Below are 27,958 nucleotides of genomic sequence, written 5' to 3'. Positions count from 1 at the left end.
TTTATTTCCAAAATGATATATATAAAAAATAAGCCGAATAAACACAATAGTTTATTTTTAGCTAGTGTAATTCATATTTTACTTTTCAATATATATTAATTTCTCTAACCAAAACTTTACTTACAAAATGATATATATATATATAAAAAAAACAACAACAAAAAAACTCAAATAAACACAACAATACTTAAAATAACTTTAAAAAAACTTTTAAAACTTATTTGTTTAATGCGAAAAAATTGCAATAAATTGAAGAAAAGAAAATGCAGATATTAAATCTTATAAAATGCATTTAAATCTTATATTACTTTTAGAATAAAAATTTATCAATCAAATTTTTGTTGAAAAGAAAAACTTATCTATAATTTAAAATATTACCGCATATAATAAAAATCACTAAGAAAGAATACTTTTACGCTACACCAGTTTTACACTAAAATATTCACCAAGTTACCAATCAACGCAACAGCGGCAACACAAAGAGATGCTCTTCACAAATCAACTGTCATCTTTCGCAAGAACTATAGCTACTCGAGATGGTATGTAAACCTATAAGAAGATACTTCGTTACATTATTCACAAAAAAAATTCATATGAACTCACAAAAGGCAGTTTTTTGATTTTAAGTAATGCTTGATCACACAGCAACCAACGAATATTTGTGAAACACGAACATTTACTTTTTGATAAAACGTAGAGCTACTAACACACAAATCATGTTTCGTTTTGATCCTCTCCAAGTTTCTTTATAACTGCAATTTATAAGATTGCAATTTATTAAAAAAAAATTTCATACATGATTTCATGATTTGACTGACATGATATCAGTTATATGGGGGTCAACCTGCACGAGTTTAACAGTATTGTCTATTAAAACTATTCTACAAATTTTCAATCATTTTTGGCTTTAAAATGAAATGTGCTATTAAATAATAGAAAATAACAGATGTATTTGAATTTAGCATGTGTTATTATAAATTTCACATGCTAAATTCAAATACATCTGTTATTTTCTTCTAGTTTTCATGCCAACGGGAAATTTACGTTTTCTAACTTATAAGTAACAGCCCAGCGATTAAACATTTTAACGATTTGAAGTCCTGAATATAATAATAAAAAAAGTCGTATCTACCAACATTTTTTCACATTTGAATGAACAGAATGCGAGAAATTTTAAAATCTCTTCATTTTACAGCAAACCTAATAAAATTAGGTTAGAAGTGGTGGTAAATGACGCCTTAAGTACTACTCTGCCGCCTTGTTTTCTTTCAGTTAAATATAACTTCACTTTTCAGTGTTCTGCTAACGAACTGTAAGTATGTCGAACGAACTGTAAGTATGTCGAACCGAACTGTAAGTATGTCGAACGAACTGTAAGTATGTCGAACGAACTGTAAGTATGTCGAACGAACTGTAAGTATGTCGAACCGAACTGTAAGTATGTCGAACGAACTGTAAGTATGTCGAACGAACTGTAAGTATGTCGAACGAACTGTAAGTATGTCGAACGAACTGTAAGTATGTCGAACCGTCGGTTGTAAAAACTTTCCTTACAGTTTTTGTTATATACGAGGCAAATTTGTAATTAAAAACATGGTGTATTAAATCAAAATTTAAATCAGGCACCAATATTTATATCAAAACTAAGTTTGAATTATATTGACAAAAGTAAATACATAAAATAATCTAATGTATACGTATATCAAGAAAAATAAAATTAGCAAAATGTTTCAAAATCTCATTAATCTTGTCTTTAGATTATATCCCTTCTGGATTGATGCAATGCTATGATTCAGTGGCTTGATGAAACTAATGATACTAGAGAACTCAGATGTGATTCTATGAGAACTCAGATATCTGAAAGAAAAAAAACTTTCTTGGAATTTTTTGGAAATGCAACATTTTAAATTGTTAAGAAAAGGATTATTTCAGATAATTTGATTCGTGAAGCTTATATGGGTCCATTTATCTTCAACAACACCATTAAAAACAACTAAAAATTAAATGTAACATCATCTATAATTAGAGGATGTTTAGTAGAACCTAACTTAGTAGAAAAAACCCCCTAGAAATATGCTTTTATTGAAAAAATAATGTTAAAGCCTGAAAAGAGTTTTTCTGTAAATATTCTGTCAAGTAAAAAATGGATTGTTTTGTTGAAAGATGAATTTAAACTTATGATTTTTGAATCACATGGCGAACAGTATGTACACAGACTATCAAATAAAGAGCATGACCCAAATTACATTTAAAACAGTAAAATTTGGTAATAGAATTACAGTGTGGAGATGTTTGCTATGATGAGATGTTGGTTGCATTCATTTGATAACAGAAATTATGACAGCTGGCATTTGTATCAAACATACTTAAAAAAAATTATGCTTCCATATCCTGAGGATAAAATGCCGTCACTTTGGACATTCAGCATGATAATCCATAGCATACATCTCCTAAAGCTAAGAGATGTTTCCGATACAAGGATAAAAACAATTAGATTTTAAATTGCGTAAAAAATTTATGGGAAATTTGTGAGAGATGAGCAAAACAAAAACACAATTGTCAAATACTGTTAAAAATTTTTTTTCCAGATATGTAACTCAAGTTTTTTTTCTTTCCATAACTGTAAATATTTAACAAATATAAACATACCTTAAATGAACATCTTCGGTTATTGAAACTATAATTTTCTGTAAAAAAATCACATTGATGATCTAATCTGTTTTGGCCACCAAAAAGGGCGATATCAGAATCCAAAACAATTTTATATCTGATTTTTAGTTAAGCAATACTTTTTTTTTTCGAAATTGAGAAATTTTTTAGATTTAACCAAATATTAACTTTCACACTATGTATTTATGAGAAATTATGATAATTATGCTCAAAAGATGTTTTTATCAAAATTCTGATAGAAACAGATTTGAGAAAATTATTTTTGATTTTCCAGAAAATTACCTTCACTGGAATTGTGCCTTTTTAACCAAAACATTCTCATACTTTTTGACACGTCTTCTGAGTAATCACAGCATTAATTTTCATTTATGTACAATTTAAAACAAAATCTAAAGATATTTTATGTAAAATGAAAAAGATACTTTCCAGGAGTGTCAACAGCTACACGGTAATCTACAAAACTTTTATTAATGTTAAAATTAAATATAAATACTAGTCCTCCCCTTTCAAATGTAATTACTTTATCTTCGTTATGTTTGCATGCCACATATCCCTGGAAAATAAAATTTTACTAAATAAAAATAGAGAAGTAAGAAAAACTTTTCAGTTTATTTTGTAACGACATACAGGTTCTACATTTAGCCAGCCATATTTCTCTTCTAAGTGCATCATGGCTTTATCAAACTCATTAAGGTGCTTGAATCTTAGTGTAGCATCTTTTACTAAATTCCATTGTCTTCGAGCATAATGGTAGCTACTATTATTTCCAGATCGGGGAAAGTCTAACCACTCAGGATGACCAAATTCATTTCCAATAAATGTTAAGTAACCTTCACCACCAAGTCCACATGTCAGCAGTCTATGCAGAATAAAAAAGGATATTTATTGATAAAGGTAAAAAACTGTAGTAATTGGTTTAGAAAACAAGAATTTAAAACTACAAAAGCACTTTAGATTACCTGATCATCTTATGTAAAGCAATGCCTCTCTCAATAATTGGTGTAAGTGGTTTCAGTATTGACATATAATCATACATTTCTTTGTCCATCAGCCAAAAAGCCAAAGTCTTGTCACCTACAAGAGCTTGATCATGTGATTCAGCATATGCTATTGTTTTCTCTTTATAGCGCCGATTTTCTAGTGTATGAACAATATATCCCATGTCCCAATCTTCATCTTTTTTCTCTTTTAATATCTAACAAAATTTTAAAACTTACTTAAAGCTTAAGTTTTAAACTTAATATGTAACTTTCATTTTTACAATGAATTACAATATTTAACAAAAAAACATTTTACTAATTTACTACTACTAATATAAAAATTTAAAAAACCTTAATCCATTGATCAGGTATAGCCATAGCTAATCTATAGTCAAATCCCACACCACCTTCAGCAACAGGTCGACATAATGTTGGCATACCACTAACATCCTTAAGTAATATAATAGCTTTAAATTATAGTTTTCTTCAGTGAGTAGAATATTGATATTGACTAATGCATTTTGTTTAATTACTACTACTACTACTACTACTACTACTACTACTACTACTACTACTACTACTACTACTACTACTACTACTACTACTACTACTACTACTACTACTACTACTACTACTACTACTACTACTACTACTACTACTACTACTACTACTACTACTACTACTACTACTACTACTACTACTACTACTACTACAATAATAATAATAATAATAATAATAATAATAATAATAATAATAATAATAATAATAATAATAATAATAATAATAAAAATAATAATAGTAATAACAACAACAACAAAAACAACAACAACAACAACAACAACAGCAACAATAATCTTAATATAATTGCTACAGAAACGTTTAAGGTTTAATGTTTAACGTCGTTTCATTTGTTACTAGGCTTTGAAAGAGCGCATTCTCTAAATACATGCGGTCATTGGAATAAGACCTCTTAAGCAAGCTAAAACTTTTTTCCTTTTGGAATTTAATTATTAGTTTAGATATATTACATAAAGAATCATATTAAGATAAATAATCATCGTTAAGATTATATTATAATTAAAGCAAGTATATAAAATAGTTATATATACATTTTAATTAGATAAAGTAGAAAGGATTTAAAGTAGAAAGGATTTAAAGTAGAAAAGATTTTAATTTTTCAAATCGTTTATAATTTGTTTTTCTTTTAGCAGTTTTATTATTATTATTTTATTTTTTAGAAGGAAAATAGGAGTATGGATGTTATTTAAAGTTATACTAATGCTATTTCCATAAAATGGTTATTACTACTTTGAAATTTTTTAGAAAACTTAGAAAAATAAATTAAAATTTTGTGCCAACACTGACATGGCATGTAAAGTGTTTCTTTTATTGTTTGTGTAAATGTTAATATGTGTTATATAATTGTTTTAAAAATGTATTTAAATATGTATATAAGGTATATATTTAACCTTATATACATATTTTAACACATTTATTGTGTTATTAATTGGTACATATGTTTATATTATGTTGTTTCTGTGTTTTCAAAGTGCTGTGAGTGACTTGGTAAATGTGAAGAGCAAGATTTGTCAACTTTGCCACCCAAGTGATGTACTTTTAACAGAGGGTTACACGATAGTGTTTAGTATCAAACTGTTACTGCTTTAGGTCTAGCTGTTTTCAAGCCTTTATTATTAATTATTCTAAAAATACGTAATGTATTTTAGTAACATTTTGCGTAATGTTGTTACTTATGTTTTGTTACATATGAATGTTATCTTACTTAAGTTATATTATATACATATTGTATTAACTTATGGTGTGTGCTATTGTTGTGTGTTGTTGCTGTGATGTTTTTTGTTATCTTTTGAGTTAATAGACATTTGGCTTCTCTTCATGTTGGTGTCTATTATTAAAAATTGTAAATAGGTAATTTTTATTAAAAATCACTGCTTTTAATCATTCACTAAAAGCCAATACAAATTTTTTTGCCATATATACCATTTGTTTTATCTCAATTTGATTTTTTGTTTTTAGCGCTGTTTACTACATGATTTTGCTATAAATATTTTGGAATCATGATGTTCCAGCATAAATTATTTTATAAAAGCTAACATGAAATAATAATATTGTACAACTACTACTCTGGTAAATTACAACAGCTTTTCTCTATAAGGTACATTGATTTTCATTTTTTGTATGTAATGTTTTGTATGTAATTACTTATTCGTTACATTTTTTATTTTAGATTTATCAGATGATGTATTTATGTGGTATAGAAGAAGAAAATATTGTAAAGTTTTGTGAATTTTTAAAAAACATTTACTAATAATTTTTTTTGAAGAAATAATAATTAAGTTTGCAAAAAAGGGTTTAGAACGTTTTTTTTTTTTTTAATTTTTCTTTGTTAGCAGTATGTTTATTATTAGAATTGCATGTTTTTAATATTTTTTTTTATTATTTGCTAAGCTGATTTTTTTTCAAACATCTTATAGCTGATATATATTTATTTTTTTAAAGTCATAAGATTATTGTATAACTTATTTTAAATGAGAGTCTGTTATGCTTTATATTTTGATTAAATAAAATTGCAAATATTTTTAACTTTTATATCCTTCTATTTTAATTTTAGAGCCATTAACATTTGAGCAATACCAAAGTTATCACCACCCAGGGGCTCTCTCAGAGAGGTCCTTCAATAAGTGGTGTAGTAATGGCGGTATGGATGAGCCATCCATTAAATGGAGGAACCCTCCATTTAATGGATGAGCCATCCATTAAATGGAGGGCTCATCCATACCGGGGTGTTGGGAGACACTGAATAAAAAACAGCAACCAAAAGGTTGTAAATGTCTTCTAACAGTGAAGATATTTATAACTTTTTTGTTGTCGCTTTTTCTTCAGTGATTTATTCTTTTAAATATTGTAATTTTTTTGTTAATAATGTATGTTGTATATTTGGTTGGTTTTTGTCTTTTTTAATTAAAATTTTATTTGTTTTTCACCAATTAATCTTAAATATAGTTAAATAATTCATTACCCAATCATCATAATATGATACTACATTCTATTGTTAAAAATAATTAATTGATAGTTTAATTTATTGAACTCACTGCTTTTAAAATTTTCTATAAGCCAAGACAATATGTTTAGCTATGTAAATGCAATTTATTTATATCTTAATTTGATTTTTTATCTTTTAATGTTTATAGTTTGGCTCCTTGAAGCATTTGTTATTTTGCTTTTTAATTAAAATACTTTAAATCTATTGTAATGTCTTTTAAATAAAATTAAAGTTTACTAAAAGCCAACATGAAATATCGTCACAGAACAACACCAACAAGCTGCATCACGACAGCAGTTTAAGTATGGCAATAGGTTACTGAAAAGCAGGTAAATTGTTTTCCAGTTGTTTTTTTTTTCTATGTCTACTTATCTATTACAATTTTTATTTTAGGTTAGTCATATGACCCATTAATGCAATATAAAAGATCAAAGTTTACATATTTTTTTAAATTTGTTATACACATGTTTGATTGTAAATTAACTTTTTTTTGTTTGAAATGTATTTGTACTCATTTGCTTAGTTATTTTTAATAAATTTATTTAGTTGCGTGCATTTAACGTTTTTTAAGGCAATTTCCTTTTTTAAAGAAACATGTATGTTTAATTTGCGTTTGCTTTATATTAATCTTACTAACTAAAGTTCATGTTATAAAAAATATAACAAGAATTTAGCTTTACTTTTTCATCAATTTAAAGCGTGATGAAGTGTTATTATTTTAAGTCAGTAACTAAAAATGTATTGTGTTAAACTTAGTAATGTCGAGGAAAATGGTTCTGCCTTACACTGATATGACCTATGTCAGTTGTAAATTACTCAAATAATGTTAAATAATTGGTAAATTATTTTACCTCGGCATACTTTTTATTTCAATTTTAAAGATGGTTTAATTTTTTCAATTTGAAGGCATTTTTCTAAAAGGGTATTAGTTAAGGTTTTGCAACTTTAAATTGAGGAAAACAGCCACTATAAATTAAGTAACAGACCAACCATAACCCGTGTTACGGGTTGCTTTTTGCTAGTAATAATAATAACAATAATAATAACAATAAAACAATAATAACAATAATAATAAAAATAATTTTAATAACAATAATAAAAATAATAACAATTTTAATAATAATAATTGTAATAATAATAATAATATTAATAAAATAATAACAATATTAATATTAATAATAATAATAATAATAATAATAATAATAATAATAATAATAATAATAATAATAATAATAATAATAATAATGATAATAACAATAATAATAATAGTAATAATGATGATAATGATGATGATGATGATGATGATGATGATGATGATGATGATGATGATGATGATGATGATGATGATGATAATATGATGCTGATATGATGATAACAATGATTATAATGATTATAAAAACTATAACAAAAATAACAAAAATAACAAAAGTAACAAAATTGTTGTTATTGTTGTTATTGTTAAATAACAACAATAGCAACACTTGTAAGCTAAAATATTTCTATTTTAAAATATTTCTATTATAAGTTAATTCTAAAAATATCATTTAGCCACAATAAGAGCCAGAATAAATAATAATAATATAGATGTTTATTTAAATCCAAAATAATATTTTTAAATTAAACTTGATATTAAACATCTAGGGCATTAAATCAATATGAATAGTTAAAAATAAGTCAAGAAATATTTATTGTTTACTTCAGCAATAGTGATAACTTCAGGATAAAGTGTATGCAACATATAATTAGCAAGTTGCAGATAGTTTAATGCTTCAGTATCAGTTGCTGTGCTAAAATATTCTCGATAATCACCACTGAACCCATAACTCAAACCATGATGGTTATATAACATTGATGTAACACCATCAAATCGAAAACCATCAAACTTGAATTCTTCAATATACCAGCGTAAGTTAGAAAGAAGAAAACGAAGAACCTCCCACCTAGGCATAAATATTTATAAGTTGAAATACTTAAAATAATTAAAATACTCATGATTTTTTTTATAATTATTCGAATATAATAACACCTTTACATTTTTGTGGCATTCAGTATAATGATGTAAAATTTTGCAATTTTTGAAAGTTTATTTTATGCCACTTTTAAGTTTGTATTATCATTTTCTAATTCACTTAAATGATTCCTAAAAAGTTTTGAGGAATGCTCTAGGTCATTATCTTCTTAAAAATGAATGGTTCTTCAATTATCTGACTTCCTGTTGGAATGGTAGGGTTTTTTAAAATGCCCAAACACACTTCTTTTGTCATTAATCCATCTACTTTAATGATATCACCAGTATTATTAGCACCAAAACAACTCCACACCATGACACTACCTCCACCAAGTTTTACAGTTGGCACCACTCACTGTTTCATCATTTGATCACCAACATTTGTTTGAACCAAAAATTTGGAACTTTGACTTGTCGGTCCAAAGAACAAGTTTCCAGTCATCATCAATAAATATTTTATATTGTTCTGCTACTGCATTTTCCTTTTCTTATTTTGTAGACAAGTGGTTTCCTTGTGGCTACTACCAAAACTTTTACCAATATTACAAAAAATAAAAATGATAAAAGAAATATAAAATTCAAAAATCTCTATATCAATTGAATCATTATGGATGGTAGTGTGTGTGTATTTTTTCTCTTCCTATTACAATTCATTTGAATTGTATTTTTTAATATATAAGCTAAAACACCTCATACTTTTTAAAAAAAAGTAATGCAAATATTAGGTAGTACAGTTAAAGTTAACTTTTTTATGTTTTTCCCTTCTAATTAGATACACAGCATTTAATTAGTAATACCCTTTTCTGTACTGTGCTTTTTTTAATAACTTTTTTTCTGTACTTTTTAAACCTTTTAACTTAGGAAAAAAAAAAAATTTAATGAAATAAAAAATAACTTTTCTAAAAAACAAAAATCTTCAGAAAATGCTGAATATTTACACATTGGTAGCATAAAATTTTCTAATAAAAAAAAAAAGTTAAAATTTATAATTGCCAACTCACTTTGTAAAATCAAACAGTCTACTATCCCAGAGATCATGATAGCCGCGTTCATTATCATGGAAAAAGCATCCATTGGTTCCATCAAACTTATTTAACCCATCTAAGACATTTTTGCAAGCATGGCTATGAACAATATCCAACAAAACTGTAATACCCATACCATGAGCAATATCTATCAATTCTTTTAGCTCATCAGGGGTTCCATATCGACTGAAAGTAAAATATTACTAAAATAATTGCAAGTTTCCATGTCAAACATTCTTTTTAAAGAACAGTGTTTAACAGTGTTAATAAAAGTATTTAAAAATAGAAAACATTATAGAGTTGTTAAAAACTGGAGATATAAAAAGCCATTAAAACTGGTGATATATTAAAGTGTTTAACAGTGGAAATAAATTAGAGTGGTTAAAAAGTAAAAATATATATTAGAGTGGTTAAATAGTGGAAATATATATAAAGGTGGTTAAAACATGGAAATATTAGAGATGGTATTAGGTTAGCTTCTGAGATAGTGGAACATTTTTAATTAAAGTGTATTATCAAAAAGAAAAAAATATCTTAAAAAGTTCAAACAACTGCTTTAACCTCTTTTAAACACTCTGATATAATAACACTGTTAAATATATTTCTGGTTTTAAACACTTTAATATATAATTCCACTTTTCAAAATGATTTGATAACCAATTTGACTACTTTTTGTTGGTATGTTTTACAAATTTAAATAGAACCATAATGGTGGCATGCTTTATAAAGTAAACAATTGAGCAATTATTGAAAAATCTACTTCTAGTGTTAAACTACTAGCAACATGGATTGCAACAGGCAATCATTATTAAAATTAATTTAAAATATCAAGTAATGGTTTTTGTAACAAGTAACAAGTTTTTGAAGGTAAAAAATGGTTTTTAAAGTTAAAAAGTCATGCATCACACTTCAATGTTTACATCCAAAACATTAATTTTAATTTTTAATGCAAAGAACTCTAATGCAGCCAACTATGGTAAAGAATATTTGTAACTTCTTCAAACCTGGATGGGGCAAAGAAACTTGTAACTTGATATCCAAATGATGCATAATAAGCATGCTCCATAATTGCCATTAACTGAATTGTATTGTAACCTAAAGAACACATAATTTTCGAGTCATTATTTAATCAAAAATGTTTACCCTGTTATTTTAAAGATGACAACACTTTCTACTGATAAGTAAGTTGGGTTATCATAGCAACTAAAGTTCAAGCAATTTTTAGGATATTTATTGTTATTTTTCAGGAATTTTTTTACCTAATTAATTCCAGGACATTTCCAGGATATTTTTAATCAAGTACAAGGAACTTCAAGAAACTTTCTTGTTTCAAAAAAAAACATACTAAAAATTCTATTTTAACCTATTGATTTTATAATCCATTCATTTGCTTTTTACCATATCCAAAATTTGTTCTAAAGATATATTACCTAGTAATGAGAAAGTTTCAGGACTGCATAGAGGAAGAAGAATTTTATTTATGTAACAACTTTAATTTAACAGGTGGCAAAAAAGTTTAGACAAAAGTTAAATTATTTTTTCTCATATAAATCAATATAAAGATGTTTAGTTTTAAAAATGAGGTTAAACATTTCCAGGAGAGAAAAATCTTCGAGAAATTGTTAAAAATTTCATTGTAAAAAATGAAAAAATCAAAAATCATCAATCACTTTTTAAAAGAAGGATATGCATGTTCAAGTTTACATAAATTCTTAAATAAGTTACATACTGACTGACCAATTAAAGACAAGAAAAAAACTGGACAACCATCTTCAAGGACACCAGCTAAGCAAGCTCAACTCAAGCAACTAGTAAACAATAGATATGGAGTCAAAAAAAATCGGGCCAGAAGTTTGGAAAAAGCCATCAATATATTTCATACCAAAAATGCAAATTTCTTACTATAAATGAACAAAAACTCCAAAATCAGCTTTGAGAGCCAAAAATTTGTATCAAAAGTTTATAAACCACCTTTATGGAAAAAAAGAAGATATAGCGATCAATGACAAAAAGTATCTTATTTAATGGTATGGAAATGCCCAGAAATGCAGAATTTTACACTGATAACATCAATATGTGTCTAGAAAACATCAAATATACAGTAAAAGAAAAATTCCCTTCAAAAGTTCTCACATGTGTAACAATTTCACTTGCATGTATATCGACTCCACTTATTCTTAAAACCAAGTCAAGCTCCATCAAATCTGAGCTGTATATTGAGGAATGCTTAATGAAAAGACTTCTCCCATTTTTTCATAAGCATTATCCTGAATTTCAGTACATATTTTGGTCTGATTTAGCAAGTTCCCATTATTCAAATGTTGCATGGATGTTGTGATTCTTAGTGTTTATATTATTGTTTTTGAACTTTTTGTGTTATGAACTTTTTGTGTTATATTTAAAACTCTTGTATCTTTAGATTAGTATATTATTGTTGAATAAAGCCTTTATCAAGAGGTTTATGTTTATTGGGTTCATCACAATTTATTCAACATATATATATATAAAATGTCAAAGATCTTAAAACCAACAAGGCTTGATCTTGACCATAATGCACCAACTGCTTCAAAAGAATGGAAGCATTGGAAACAAACATTTGAGAATTTTATTGAGGGTTGTGGAGAGGATACTCCAGATAAATTTCGCTCCATCATTAATTTTGTATCATCCAATGTTTATGATTACATTGAAGAGTGTGATTCCTATGAGAGCATCATTGAAACACTGGAAAACTTATATATAAAAACCCCTAATGAAATTTTTGCAAGGCATCAATTACTAATAAGGCATCAAACATCAGGTGAATCTCTTGAAGACTTTCTTCAGGAACTACGCAAACTTAGCAAAAACTGTAATTATAAAGATGTCTCAGCTGAACAATATCGAGAGGAACAAATAAGAGACGCTTTTATTTCTGGAATAACCTCAAATTACATTCGTCAACGCCTTCTTGAAAATTCAACATTGAATTTACAATCAGCATTTAACCAAGCTCGCTCTCTTGACATTGCTCAGAGGAACTCTGAGTCTTATATACAGAAACCCCCCTCATCATCAACCAGTCCAAATATTGTTGCTACTATAGAGTTACCAGAAGAATCTACAGCAGCACTTAATGCAATACCTGTTCATCCACAAACAAATTGTATTTATTGTGGTAATCAATCTCACAACCAACTCAATCGAACCTCTGCTTGGAAAAATTGTCCAGCTCAAAATGTTACATGTTTTAAATGTGGAAAAAAAGGACATTTCTCCAAAGTTTGTCTTGGCCGGTCAATCAATAAGACCCACAGTGTTACTGCTGCAGTGCATAAACCAAGTTTGTGTACTCTTTCAAGTGGCTGTCCTGAGAGCCTTTCTCATGCATCTGTTGTTGTCAAAATTAATGATGAATCATTAACAGCACTAATTGATTCTTGTAGTTCAGATAATTTTATAAGCAAAAAAATTATTGATAATTTGAAAATAAAAACGATACCCAGTAAAAGAAAAATTTCTATGGCCCTCACAACAATGGAGTCTGGTTTGGTGGGTTGTTGTTCAGTTAACCTCGAACTAAATGGTTTACTGTATAATAATGTTCGGTTTGGTGTCTTGGAAAATCTTTGTAGTGATATCATACTTGGATATGACTTCCAAAAGCAACACAAAAATCTTATTTTTCCGTTTGGTGGAGCAAAAGAAGACTTAATAGTCACGAAGGAAAATAACCTATGTGCACTGCAAATGGCTCAAATAAAAATACCTTCCTTGTTTATGGGTATTTCAAACAAAACGCAGCCAATAGCTACTAAATCAAGAAGGTTTAATAAAGATGACCAAAATTTTATTGAAAGTGAAATATCACAGCTATTATCAGATGGTATAATTGAGCCATGCTTCTCACCATGGAGAGCCCAGGTAGTGGTTGTAAAGGATCTTACTAAATCAAACAAAAAAAGACTTTGCATTGATTACTCTCAAACAGTTAACCTTTACACTGAATTAGATGCATATCCTCTCCCCAGAATAGATGATATGATAAATGAACTTGCAAAATACAAGGTATTCTCTACCTTTGACTTAAAAAGTGCTTACCACCAAATTCCTATAAAAAAATTCAGATAAAAAGTATACAGCATTTGAAGCAAATGGTTAATTGTTCCAATTTTGCAGGATTCCATTTGGAGTTACTAATGGTGTGTCTATGTTCCAAAGATCTATGGACAAATTTGTTGAAGAAGAAAAGTTGCATGACACTTTTCCATACCTTGACAATATAACCATTGGTGGCTATGATCAGGCACATCATGATGAAAATTGTCTACAGTTTCAAAGCGCCTCACAACGTTGGGGCTTAACATTAAATGAATCAAAATCTGTCATTTCAGTTCCTTCGATAAATATTCTTGGTTATTGCATTAGTCATAACAACATAAAACCAGATACTGAACGATTACGTCCTTTAGATTTACTACCTCCTCCATCTGATGTTTTATCACTTCGTCGAACTTTGGGTATGTTTTCTTATTACTCAAAGTGGATCCCTTCTTTTGCTAATAAAGTTCGACCTTTAATTAATGTTAAATCATTTCCAATCGATAGTGAAGCATTTGAAGCATTTCAATTACTTAAAAGGGAACTTCACTCTGCCACTTTGAGTTCTATTGATGAGAGTTTACCTTTTGTTGTTGAATGTGATGCATCAGATGTAGCTGTATCAGCTACCTTGAATCAAAATGGTCGCCCAGTTGCTTTCATGTCTCGGACATTAAACAAAAGTGAAATTAATTACCCTGCAGTAGAAAAAGAAGCAGTGGCTGTTATTGAAGCTGTTCGAAAATGACGGCATTTATTGTTACGAAATCAATTCCAGTTAATCACTGATCAGCGTTCTGTAGCTTTTATGTTTGATAACCGAAAGAAAACAAAGATTAAAAATAGTAAGATTCAGTGCTGGAGGATGGAGTTAGCAAAGTTTAGCTATACTATATCGTATCGTCCTGGAAGTGATAATGTAGTCCCTGATGCACTTACGCGTGCTTTTTGTGCCACAACTCAACCTCAAACAAACCTAAGCGATATACATAACTGTTTATGTCATCCAGGAGTCACTCGTATGCTTCAATCTAAGAACTTACCTTTTTCCACCGAAGAGGTCAAGAAAATTTGCTCTAACTGCCATATTTGTTCAGAATTAAAACCAAAGTTTTATCGATCTGCAAATGTCAGTGAGTTAATCAAATCGATACGTCCAACGGATCGTCTAAGTATAGATTTTAAAGGACAATTGCCATCGAATTCTAGAAATAAGTATTTATTTACAGCTATTGATGAATATTCTGGGTATCCATTTGCAATCCCGTGTCCAGATATCAGTTCAACAACCGTTGTGAAATGTTTAGACCAAATATTCTCTTTTTGTGGTTTTCCAACTTACATTCTTTCTGACAGAGGCTCGTCATTCATATCTAATGAACTAAAATCTTACCTGACTCAGAAAGGAATTGCAACAAGTAATTCCACTCCATATCATCCTATCAGTAATGGACAAGTTGAGAGGTACAATGGGTTGATTTGGAGAAATATTTGTTTGGCACTAAAAACCCACAACCTAGATGTTAGAAATTGGGAGATTGTTCTATCCGATGCCCTTCACTCACTACGTTCGTTATTATCAACTGCAACTAATTGTACACCCCATGAGAGATTATTCAGTTTCCCTCGGCGTTCATCATGTGGAACTTCATTACCCTCATGGTTAACTCCTGGTCCCATTTTTCTTAGACGTTTTGTGCGAACAAACAAAAATGATAATCTTGTTGATAAAGTCGAATTAGTGGATGTAAACCCAACATATGCTAATATTCGTTACCCGGATGGAAGAGAATCAACTGTTTCACTTCAAGATCTTGCACCATACTCTGCCCCACAAGAAAAGTCTTGTAATATCAACGAGAATAGAATTATTGAATCTCATGATAATGCAACTGCGGAAGTGTTTAATGTAAATAAAAGCCCATCACCGAAAATTGCATCGGAAATAAGTGTTGAAGTCAATAAACCAATAAATGAGTCATCTACTGACGTTTTGCAACGTTCTACAAGAACTGACGAAGCTAGTGTCTTTTCTATATAGATGGGAAAATTGTTGTGATTCTTAGTGTTTATATTATTGTTTTTGAACTTTTTGTGTTATGAACTTTTTGTGTTATATTTAAAACTCTTGTATCTTTAGATTAGTATATTATTGTTGAATAAAGCCTTTATCAAGAGGTTTATGTTTATTGGGTTCATCACAATGGATATACAAAAACTTGAACTATGTTGCCAAAGAGATCAATCTGCCAAATGTTCCACAAGCAAAGCCAATCAAAAAATTTTCAGGTTATTTAGCACAAAAGGTTTACAAGAATGGCTGGGAAGGAAAAACAACAGATCAGTGCACTATGGTTTCTGAGACACGATTTTTTGGCATAAACTAATAACTTCAATTTAAAGACAAAATAGCTAATAATCTTTATTTCTAAAGATTGGCAATATGTTCTAAATATTTCATAACTAAAATTTATATGATTAATATATATACATATATATATATATATATATATATATATATATATATATATATATATATATATATATATATATATATATATATATATATATATATATATATGTAAATATATTTATTATATAGATATATTTTATTTATATCTATTGTAAAAAATATCGTTAGATGAATTCATATTCAAAAAATCAGTTAAATTTTAACTAAATCTTATTATCCAATGTAATTAAATCTAAATAGTTAACGGAAATTAAGTCCTCGTCGAAAATTGCATCATCATAGTCGTCATCGCTTTTACTTCTCTCTTCGCTTTCGCTATGTTGATGTTGCAAAGTATTAAATGGCATTTCTATTAGTAAACTTATTACCTCAGAAGGAAGAGGTAACTTAAGATGATTCTGAATTCTTCTATGTAAGTTAATACTGGATATGATAGGATCTGAGGTACCTAAGGCTCTATGAAAAATATCTTCTAGATTTTTTTCTCTGCTGGTTTTACGAGTATGAAATTGTCTATCATATTAAAAAACTTTATGCCTGGCTTCAGACCCTTCTTCACCAAAATAACCTATTGGTAGTACTGTATTTTCTAGAATTTGTCTACCATTTATTAAAACTTTATGTACAGTTGCAGGCATTGGATACCAAGGATATTTAGACATAAAATGTTTTGCCGGATCAAAACAATATTTTTCAAATTTATCTAAATTACTTTGATACTGGGAAGAAAGATCATCTCGGCTATAATTTCGTTAGTATTGATGGATTCCATGTGCTGAAAAATCACTTCTTCTTGTGATTGTACAAAACGTTCCACTGTATACTCTAACAAATTCTTTAATGGTACTTGTGCTAGGATATCGGAAATTGATATATCATTTGGTCTACATTCTGATTTACATTTCCAAATCTCTTTGTAATCTGGATACATTTTACAATTTTTGATAACTCCTTGTCTAATGTTTTGATACTGTTGTTTACTGTTTGATACTTAAAAAACTGTTTGATACTTAAATTAGAATCCAAAATTAACTCTAATGCTTCTTCGGCTGTGTAACGTACTGTTTCTTTTTTTGGTGAAAATATATTTTTTTAAATTTTAGCTGGCCGAGATGGACTTGTGTTCAATTCTTTTAGAAACAATGCTAAATCACGTTTCTTTTACTGACGTGCAGCCATACCTGCTGCTTGTAATATAAGAGATGTTTCGTATACATATCCCGGCACAACTCTGATGCTTCCTATCTCTTGGCCCGATACGATTTTTCGGTATATGATAACCTTGGTCGTCCAGAAGATGTTGATGGAATTGCATCATCAGTAAATATAATTTCTCTTTTCAACCAATCTGAATTTTTACTTTTAAATCGGCATATTGTTCTTTGACAATCTGACCATTTTCGTTCAAAAGAATTGCACAAACTACATATTTTCTTTTGAATATTATTGCTAATAACTACTGTTTCATCATTTCCAACTAATTGAATGACATGCTCAAAAACATTCGACTTTCTCTCATTTATATCTTTCTTTTCCAGCCTTACATTAAATAAGTCCTCGTATTTGAAATGGAACATCACGGCAAAAAAACAGATATATTTTTAATTGGGGCAACTAGGGGCAAGTTTTGAAAACTGGAATATATTTCTGAACATTACCAAAATTCAATCGTGTAAAAATATTTTTGGAGAAATACGGAGATTTTTTTAAAAGTCAAATCAAAGTTTTAAAAAATGTCAAGAAAAAATTCTATACACGCGCTTATTTCTTTTATATAATCATTATAATAATGCAGTATTTTAATTTAATTGAATAATTTTAAAAAGTATATACCTGTATAAAAATAATTTTCTTTACAGCAATCAAAAATGTTAACTATTTCAAAAGTTATGTATTATTAAATTTACAGCTCACTTTACGCTAACTCACTGCAAACTAAGCAGAGATTAAATATATCCTCAACTTGAGTGCATATTAAAAACAAACTAGGCAATTAATTTAAAAATAGACCTCGTTTATTATCACTTTGATGGGTTTACTTTAAGGTACAACATAAAAAAAATCTTTTTTAGAACTTAAAAAAAATGGGTTTCTGCCAAAAAATCGGGTCTCAGAAACCATAGTGCAGTGGGTCAAAAGAAAAAAAAAATTGAAAGAAATTTACTTAAACTCCATAATGAAGGGAGTCAAGGGAAAATTAAGAAATACAGCAGAACATGTTTTTCATTTTTTAAAGAAGTGAAAACTTATAACTGAATAAATATTTTACACAATGCAAAAAACAGTTTTTTTTTTCTTTTTTTAGTTTTTGAGATAATTAATTTTAAATTGTCTCTAAAATTTTTTGCCACCCATCATGATTAACTTTAATTTCATATGAAACTTTTTACAGAGAACTTATCAATAAATCACTTACCAAATCACTAAATTTTCTTAGGATAATTTTTATTTAGAGAAACTTAGAATCTTTACTTAACATAATACCTTATGAATTCAACTGTATTTTAAATGTATGGTTCTGAAGTAACTATGTTAATCTCAAAATAACTTTTATCTACTTTACTACTTCAATTATTGGGTTGTAAAGAAAGTTCGTTCAGTTTTTGTATTCCTTTATTTCATAATGGTATTTGTTGTTATACGGTAAAGTGTTTATATTCTTTAAATAGTACTTGTTCTGCTCTACAAACCTGTATTATTTGTTTTTTGAAAGACTTAATTTTTTCTTATTTTTCCAGGCTTTAAAATGGAATATCCAGGAGGCAGAAATCAATTTTTTTGACACCTGCTTTTCTTTACTTTTCATCGAGGTCAAAAAGCAGCCAAAGCAGCTCGGGACATATGCAACATGTATGGAAAAGGTGTCATAGGGGAGCGAGCAGCACAAAAATGGTTTGCAAAGTTCAAAAATGGCAACTTTGACCTTGAAGACACGCCTCGAAGCGGACAACCATCAGAATTTGATGAGGAGCATTTAAAGGTCCTGTTGAAAGAAGATGGTTGCCAAACAACCATGAATTGGCCAAAAAAACAAAATGTAGTGCCATGACCATCGCCAACCATCTTCAACCAACAGGCTTTTCACAAAAACTCGGAGCTTGGGTGCCTCAACAGCTTGATGAAAACAACAAAGAAAATTGCCTTCAAACCGCTGCTCAACATCTTGCACGCCATCAAGCAACACGAGGCCATAAACAACAATTTTTATACTGAAACGTTACAGGAGATGAAAAATGGTGTCTATACATGAGTATGAAGCAAAGAAAATATTGGGTGGCTTCAGGAGATACACAGAAGTCAAGAATAAAGCAAGATCTTCACCCAAAAAAGGCTATGATCTGTGACAACGCTAGGCTGCATGTTGCACAAGTCGCCAAAGCCACCTTTCAAGAGCTCAAATTGGAAGCTCTACAGCACCCGCCGTACTCTCCAGACCTTGTGCCAAGAGATTACCACCTTTTCCGCTCCATTTCAAACCATATGAGAGGCACTACCTTTGATGATGAAGAGGGCCTCAAAAACTGGCTCAACAACTTCTTTGACAACAGAATGGGCAATTTTTGGTGGGATGGCATCAAAAAACTAGCCGAACATTGGGAGGTTGTAAATAATAACAGAGAATACATAATTGATTAATTAATTGTTATAATTAATGTTTTTTGTTTAAATAAAATTGTCTTATAAAACCGAACAAATTTTCTTTACGATCCAATACATTAAATCTTCTATTATATCTACAAAAAGCAGCATTTTATGTTAAACAATTCTATTAATCTGATAAATTCTACTGATATTGAATGGACAGATTGATAAAATTTTATTAGAAAAACTATGTCTGTTTTAGGTATGCTTTACATATTACTGAATTAAATATTCAATATTCTTAAATCAGTTATGTTTACTATAAATATAGTTTTGTAAAAATCAAAAAATGTCTCAGTGTCTTTATTATATAAACCTACAATAAAAATATCACATTGGATTGATTATAACAAAGCTACAATAAAAAGAAAAACTTTGATTTATATTACCTAAGTTCTTAATGTGTGGAAGAACATTGTTTTGAAATTCTCTGTATGAAGCAACTTTGCCTTCTTCAGAAGCAATACCAATATGCGACTCATAAATTCTCAAACTTTTTGGTTTCACAGGACACTTGTGTTTAAAAATGTATGGATTTGGAGGATTCCAAAAAACAGGCTCCATTAGTTTTGTTGTATCATTTTGAACAACATACTTTGCCCATGGACATATTCTCTCTAACAACTCACCAGTGGAAGACACTATGAGAAGCTGAAAACCAACAATAAAAACCAATGGACACCTTTCTTTACTTAAAAAATTTTAGTTTTTTAAAAGAAACCATTTTCCTCAATTGCTTCAAAGAACTGAAACTAATTATGCAGCATAAAGATATAATTCTGCAGTGTAAAGATATAGTAATTTTAAACATCGAGATCCTGTTTTTTAGATAATTTATATTAGCTCACTTTTATTTTGAAAAATATGAGTTGTTAAACTCATCACAAACAATATAAAAAATGTACCCAACTTGGTATAGGTAATGTTATCTGTAAGTACTTAATTAAACCATATGTCATAAAACCATATCTAATCAAAACTAAAAACTATTTAGAGAAAAACCAGATCTTTACATCCTTTTTTCTATAATAAAATGGATTTTATTATAGAAAAAAGGATGTAAAATTTTATTTGAGATTTGCACATCAGTGTTTGTGTCTACAAAAGTATTTTAGAGAAAACAATTTTTATATTTCATCATCACAAGGTATAATCCTAATTCATTTTCCTAAATTTTAAAGGTGAAATCAACAAATGAAAAAATAATAAGAAGATTAAATTCCAACCTTGTATTTTGAAAGATGCTTTATTTGCTGACTTCCATCAGAGTTAATAGGAAGAAATAGCTCCCATTTTCCAAAGTCTTTTTTTAACATCTTATGAGATTTTGAATTCCAACAATCTATAAAAGAGAACATTTCAAGCAAAGTAATGTTATTAGCTTGTTTCATAAAATACAAACTTTTACTTGAATAACTTAAATAATTGTTTATCAAAACCTACTAAAATCTCCATATACAAAGACATCTGTTGCAGCAGGAATCCATTCTCTGAACATTAAACCTTTATCTGTGACGTGCAAGCCATAATTTTGATAACTTTGAGAAAAAATATCAAGGCCATTTTCATTTTGGTCAATGTGGCTCACCAATGCTTGAAAGCGTTCATATCTAAAAATACTTTACTTTAAAATCATTGCCATTTAAAAACGATTCCCTTAACTTTTTCACAGTGTGATCTCTGCAGCTAACTTATCATAACAACAGCCTACAACTTATCATAACAACAGCCTACAGCTTATCTTAACAACAGCCTACAACTTATCTTAACAACAGCCTACAACTTATCTTAACAACAGCCTACAACTTACAACAACAGCCTACAACTTATCTTAACAACAGCCTACAACTTATCATAACAACAGCCTACAACTTATCATAACAACAGCCTACAGCTTATCTTAACAACAGCCTACAACTTATCTTAACAACAGCCTACAACTTATCTTAACAACAGCCTACAACTTAAAACAACAGCCTACAACTTATCTTAACAACAGCCTACTACTTTTCTTAACAACAGCCTACTACTTTTCTTAACAACAGCCTACTACTTTTCTTAACAACAGCCTACAACTTATTATAATAATTATATAAAAAATGAACAAAAAGTTTTACAAGTTTTTAAATTGAATCAGTATTTTCATTAAAATTTAAATCAGCTTACATTTTATTTTGAATCTTTTAAATAATGCATTATTTCACAAAAATTTTGAGAAATGATGCATAACTTAAATTTTTATTACATTTGTAAATCATATGTTAACACTCACTTTTGACCTGAGTTTAATCAACAAATCAATTACTTTTTTCACAATCAATTTTTTTGTAAGTATTTTTAACATTATATATTGGACAATGTATACATATCATCATTCACAACAGATGGCAAACAGTAGTATGGATGATTTTTTTTTCAACAACAGTAGAAGTAAACTGCCTTCTAATTAACAGGTGTTGCAATATTTCTTCGATCTTTAACAAGTTGAATTGACTATTTCAGCAAGTGCCACAACAAACATGAAAGTTATTTCTTTTTGAGACAAGGCTGGGCTTCTAATTTGCAAAGGTTGCTACATAATTGCTAAAATTATGTGGGAAGATTTTGTATCTTAGCAATGAAGTGGTCTTTTACTTTTTTATGAATTGGACTGACAGAATGCATATGTACTGTTAGCCTATCAATACTTTCAAACAACCATGCTTAGAATGTTAGAGCACTTTTACAATTTGAGATAACTGAGGAGTTGTTAGACCCAAGAATACTGGATGTGTTAGCCCAAACTGCATTACCCTGCAGCAAAACTTTGATCATTAACTCTTTCAGTACGGTTATATTTCACAATATCAATCCCATGGGATGCAAAATAAAAGTTAATAATAGAATATTATGAAATTTTATTTATAATTTACATAATAAAGAATTCTGTCTGTACCACTTCATCTTTTGACAAGTATTCCTTTTTTTATGTTTATTTATGAGGCATTAGCATCTTAAAAGTGAAGAAAATATACAATTCAAGGTTGTATCCACTTGATTTTGTACTTTCATTAGCATACAATAATTGTAAAATTTACTTGGTTCATTTACAAAAAATTGCATAATGCCTTGATCAAAAAACTTCATAAAATAATCAAATTCTTCATTTCTATCTGTTACATTAAATAAAGGGTAACATGCCTGATATTGTTTTTTATCAAAATTGTATACTGCAGGTATAAAATTGTTTACATTTTGCCAAGTAACACTTTTAATTGGCAAAATGTAAACAATTTTATACCTGGATTTAACTGTTTCTTCATCATTATCACTGCTAACATCACTATAATCAGTACTATCTATTTCACTCAAAAGTTCTTCTTCATCACTGTCTGAATCATTAAAGAGCAAGTGTTTTGATGTGGAAAAATTACAACTAATTGATGGTGTATCCATCTTTAGTTGTTATATATATATATATATATATATATATATATATATATATATATATATATATATATATATATATATATATATATATATATATATATATATATGTAACAACTAAAGACTTCACAGAAGATAGAAAACAGAATGAAAGTAAAAAAAAGGAAATAATAAATCAAACTTTACTAACTAACGTTAATGAGCATTATTTGATATTAAAAAAAGTAAATTTATCAGAATACTTAATGATGCTAACTAGCTGTCAGGGCAATTACCCAAAAAAGTTTATTGATGTGACCCATCCTTAAAGGGTTAAAGAACAATCAACATATTTAAAGTTATGCCATTTTATCACTTAAGTATAAATTTTATCAAAATTTACTGCAGAAGACTTTGAAAAGGTGGATACAGTAGATCAACTATTGGTGCTTCATGGCACAATCTACAGATAAAGATTTTTAAAGGCAAAGAAGATTGCTTTGAATATTATAAAAGATTTTGCAGAACATAATTTAAATCTGAATAGTGATAACTATATGTCATAAAGATCTGAAGATTTTTATGCTAATAGTTTAGCTTGTTAGAAAATATAAATTCACTCTTTGAAAAAAGCCTCAGCAAAGTGATGCTTCAGATGTTTTTGACAGCATTATAAATCATTTATTTTTGTAATTTTTTCAATTCTAAAAAATTTTTACAATTTTTTTTATAAATGAAATTGAAAAAGTGGGTTATAAAATTTATATTTAAATTATTCCACGCATTTTTTTAAAAAACATAGAAATATTTAAATATTATTAAACATGCAATATGCTGGAAACAAATAACTTTGGGTTTGTGAAAAACAAACTTTAATGTACCTCTGAATTATATCTTCTTTGAAATCTGTCAAATACCCATCTAAACTAAGAAGGTTCTCAAGTTCAGGAACAATTGCCATTTCTATTAGTTAACTGTAACATACATACATACATACATACATACATACATACATACATACATACATACATACATACATACATACATACAATACATATATATATATATATATATATATATATATATATATATATATATATATATATATATATATATATATATATATATATATATATATATACATACATATATATATATATATGTATATATATATATATATATATATATATATATATATATATATATATATATTATATATGTATGTATGTATGAATGTATGTATGTATGTATGTATGTATGTATGTATGTATGTATGTATGTATGTATGTATGTATGTATGTATGTATATATGTATGTATGTATGTATGTATGTATGTATGTATGTATGTATGTATGCATGTATGTATGTACACACAATTGAAGAACATAAACAGATAGGTAGCATGTGAATATTTCTTTGTATATAATAGTCAAAAGTAAAACTGATTTCTACAGTCACAGTTGGTTACTGTAAATATAGTTTGAGTTCTTTTGATTTCTGTTAGATAAAACAGAAGTTATTTTATTGGCAATATAGAAATTTGTCTTCTATAAAAATTTTTAACACTTAAAGTAAAATAATGGTGTTGTGCTCTCATATTGCAAGTGTTGAAGAACATCGAGATTGTTGAGAAGTTATTGATAATTTTTTTAGTGCATTAAACAAATAAATAACAAGAAGCATTAGGTAAAATTTAATTGGTGGACCAATATCTAGAACATGAATATTCTCAAACCTCCAAAAAATCGGATTGTAAATAACATTACTAGACATTTTTCTTTTGTCAAGACACTATCTGACCTCCTGAAAAACGATTTTTAAAGTTAACAAAAATGCTATTACTGTCTTTTTCTGGAAAAAAAATGCAGATTTAAATGTACATTAAAATTTCAAAGCTTTTATAATTTAAGATATTGAAATAATTGGTACTGTTTGTTTTTGGTTCAGGGACTTGAAATGGTAAAGTAAATAGATATCTAGGTACAATAAAAGCTGTTGATCTCGCTATGTAATTCTGACATATGACTTTGACAAAGATTTAGACTCCATTCCAGCCTCTTAACTAGTTTAAAAATTTTAATTGATATTTCTGAAAAGGGTGAAAAATTTACGGGTGTTTTTTTTCTTCATTGTTGTTTTTAATTAAATGTTTAGTAAGAATAAAAGTTTTTTATAAATGATGTTACCTAATTAATATTTATGACCTGAAGATTTAAATTTTTGAAATACTTTATAGTTTATGCCTCAGAAGTTTTTTCATCGTTTTGTTACTCAATTAACATCGTTTTGTTACTCAATTGATTTTTACTGTGAAATTTTGTCACTTTCAATTACTTTAACTTTAATTACGTACCAATTAACTCCGATATTCACAGTTAAAAAAATAAACGGGAAATAACACAGCCATGCAGTAAACTTTAATGCAATTTTATCAGAGCACTGTAACTGCAGATGATTGCATGCTTTTAGAGACTTTAGGCTGCCCATTATTTCTAGGAGGCAGTTGATTGTATGATGAAACCATATTTGTTTTGAAATTATGCCTATTTGGCTCAACATATTTAAACATGTTAATTATGTTATGCTAAACTTTAAAAAAACTTCAAAATAAAACTTTTATCTTGAAGTTTGAATTGAAGCCATAAGTGGATGAAGGTGTTATGTTACACCAATATGGAACTGAGATATCAGGAGTTAAAGTTTTGAACACATATTGTTCTAGATATTTTTATATAGCAAAGATATGTTAATATTTATGGAGGGATATAGTAACCAAACACTTAAGATTGTGTATGTAATATTTAATTTCATGAAAAAAATGTGTTGTACATGTTTTTGAATTTTGTATTTTTGCGACATAACGCGTTCATCCACTTATGTCTTCAATTCTCTGTTATTATTAATAAAGTTAATTATACTGCTAAGAATAAAAAAATTAAGCATTTAGTATAAAAAAAGACTTGAGTTGAAATTACTCATTTCAACTATTTGAGGTTGTATTTATCTAAATACAGTAGGTTCTTTTATCAACATAAATTAGTCAATTTTTCGTTCTAATAAATTGTAATTTAACTATTTGTAAATATTTGCAGGAGCGACGAAAACTTGCCTACAAAAACAGCATCTGGAGTTTTGGTATAAAACAAATATTTTTTCGCGAACCTTCTTATACTTCACAAAAAAAAAATCAAAATCGATGCTAAATTTGTTAGCCAACATTTTCTTTTATCAAGAAGGGTGTGCCTAACTAAGAATTTGCGGTTTTCCTTTATAATCATAAATTTATTAATCTTGAATAAATTTTCAAATTAGACAAGAAAATTTTGGCCCAGACGCAAAATTCCAGAAACAGACCGAGTCTTTACAGCAAAGACAATATACGAAGTAAACAAAACAAAAAACAAAAAAAAAAAAGAAAATAAACAAAAATAAAAAATACAAATTAAGTTGAAAACACTTCTTTATTTTCAACTTTACCAATAAATAATTATGAACTAAAAATTTTTTTCTAGATTTCATCGCTGCAAGTTTATTAATTTTGTTAAACCCACTTTCTTAGCCTCAGCGCTTTCAATTGCTAATATAGAAAGATCATTCAGCCGCGATTGTCCCAACTATTTCTTTTATAGTTTTTTGTTAACTTTAACTTTCTAAATAATCTTTCTACAGAAGCAACTGGGAGAGTGAAGAACAATATAAAAACAGAGAGTAGATCCAACCACTTATAAGCATTTTATATTTTTTAAAAGCAAATGAACATGAATAAGATTCAATGGAAATAGTAAAAAAAGTAGAATTCTTCTTTTGAAATTTGTTTTTTTTTAAATATCAAAGATTATCAGCTTTAAAGTTTAAAGTTGATAATCTTTGGTATTAAAAAAAAAAGCAATATTAAACTTTAAAGTTTATGATCTATGTGAATCTTGAAATCCAAAATAATAGTATCTTAAATCTTTCGTATGATTGATATGAAATAGTATCTATGTATCTATGACAGCATTAAATATTCTAATTCTAAATGTTTAAACAATTCTACTCTTTTAGAACTGTTATTAAGGTAATAATCTTGAAAGAAATGTTTTTGGTAACATTTTTACGATCTTTTTTCTTTTGTATTTTATCGACTAAAAAAATTACGTATACCTTGTAATTTTGTAAGCACATATTTATAAACATATCCATTATACGGTATTGTGTCTTAATTGAATCTTAAACACTTTTGACATTATCAAAAAGATAACATTTAATAGAAGCACTTGACAAACGGTGGTATCTATACGAAACTTAGTTTGAATCAGGATCGATGGACCGCAATGCGTACCATTACGACCCCATAGTTACGCCTCTTGATAGTGATAAAAAATTTCTCTTATGTTGTATGTTGGAAAGGCGGATGAAAAGACCGAGCTCTTCGTTAGGCTATATGAAAGATGCAAACTGCCATTTCAGCACCTACTACTAACCGTTCTTGAATTACAACAGCAAATGACAGTTCAGACAATCGATAACTTCAAGAGAATACGCGGTCAATTTTTGAAATGTTTGGTTCTGACTTATCTGCAATCTTTTTTTAAAATGTTTGGTTCTGACTTATCTGCAACCTTTTTGTA

At 28.1% G+C, this 27,958-nt stretch overlaps 2 protein-coding genes and 1 long non-coding RNA gene across 4 annotated transcripts in view; 1 reads left to right on the top strand and 2 right to left on the bottom strand.

Annotated features, from left to right (window-relative positions):
• Positions 1-15,816, bottom strand: part of LOC149884877 (uncharacterized) — a 59,157-nt gene extending 43,341 nt beyond the window's left edge. The window contains exons 1-2 of one of the 2 annotated variants that reach the window (XM_090095637.1): positions 15,221-15,816; positions 14,871-15,032 (exon numbers count right to left, since the gene is read on the bottom strand). In XM_090095637.1, the coding sequence (XP_089951763.1) occupies positions 14,871-14,914 (44 nt within the window). In that variant the 5' untranslated portion in view covers positions 14,915-15,032; positions 15,221-15,816. The remainder of the gene's footprint in view (positions 1-14,870; positions 15,033-15,220) is intronic. The other variant, XM_090095638.1, reaches the window with a different exon arrangement.
• Positions 53-24,374, bottom strand: LOC149884876 (1,4-alpha-glucan-branching enzyme-like). Its single transcript, XM_090095636.1, has 13 exons — positions 24,229-24,374; positions 21,386-21,552; positions 21,169-21,284; positions 20,332-20,593; positions 10,752-10,842; positions 9,724-9,933; positions 8,411-8,654; positions 4,002-4,100; positions 3,630-3,865; positions 3,298-3,529; positions 3,093-3,223; positions 2,650-2,767; positions 53-549 (listed from the first exon to the last, which is right to left on the bottom strand). The coding sequence occupies exons 1-13, from the start codon at positions 24,306-24,308 to the stop codon at positions 499-501; spliced, it is 2,037 nt and encodes a 678-aa protein (XP_089951762.1). The 5' UTR covers positions 24,309-24,374; the 3' UTR covers positions 53-498.
• Positions 1,012-2,659, top strand: LOC149884878 (uncharacterized). The gene is made up of 2 exons (XR_016454911.1): positions 1,012-1,668; positions 1,758-2,659. It is a non-coding gene; the product is annotated as an uncharacterized LOC149884878 (long non-coding RNA).
• Positions 24,375-27,958: the final 3,584 nt, after the last annotated feature.

The sequence above is a fragment of the Hydra viridissima genome, unplaced genomic scaffold (genome assembly GCF_058129835.1).
Source record: "Hydra viridissima isolate aposymbiotic clone 2 unplaced genomic scaffold, HvirCarnegie_v1 scaffold_8, whole genome shotgun sequence".
NCBI lineage: Eukaryota > Metazoa > Cnidaria > Hydrozoa > Anthoathecata > Hydridae > Hydra > Hydra viridissima.
The sequence above is the reverse complement of the archived record's forward strand: the minus strand, read 5'-3'. Positions and strand labels throughout refer to the sequence as shown.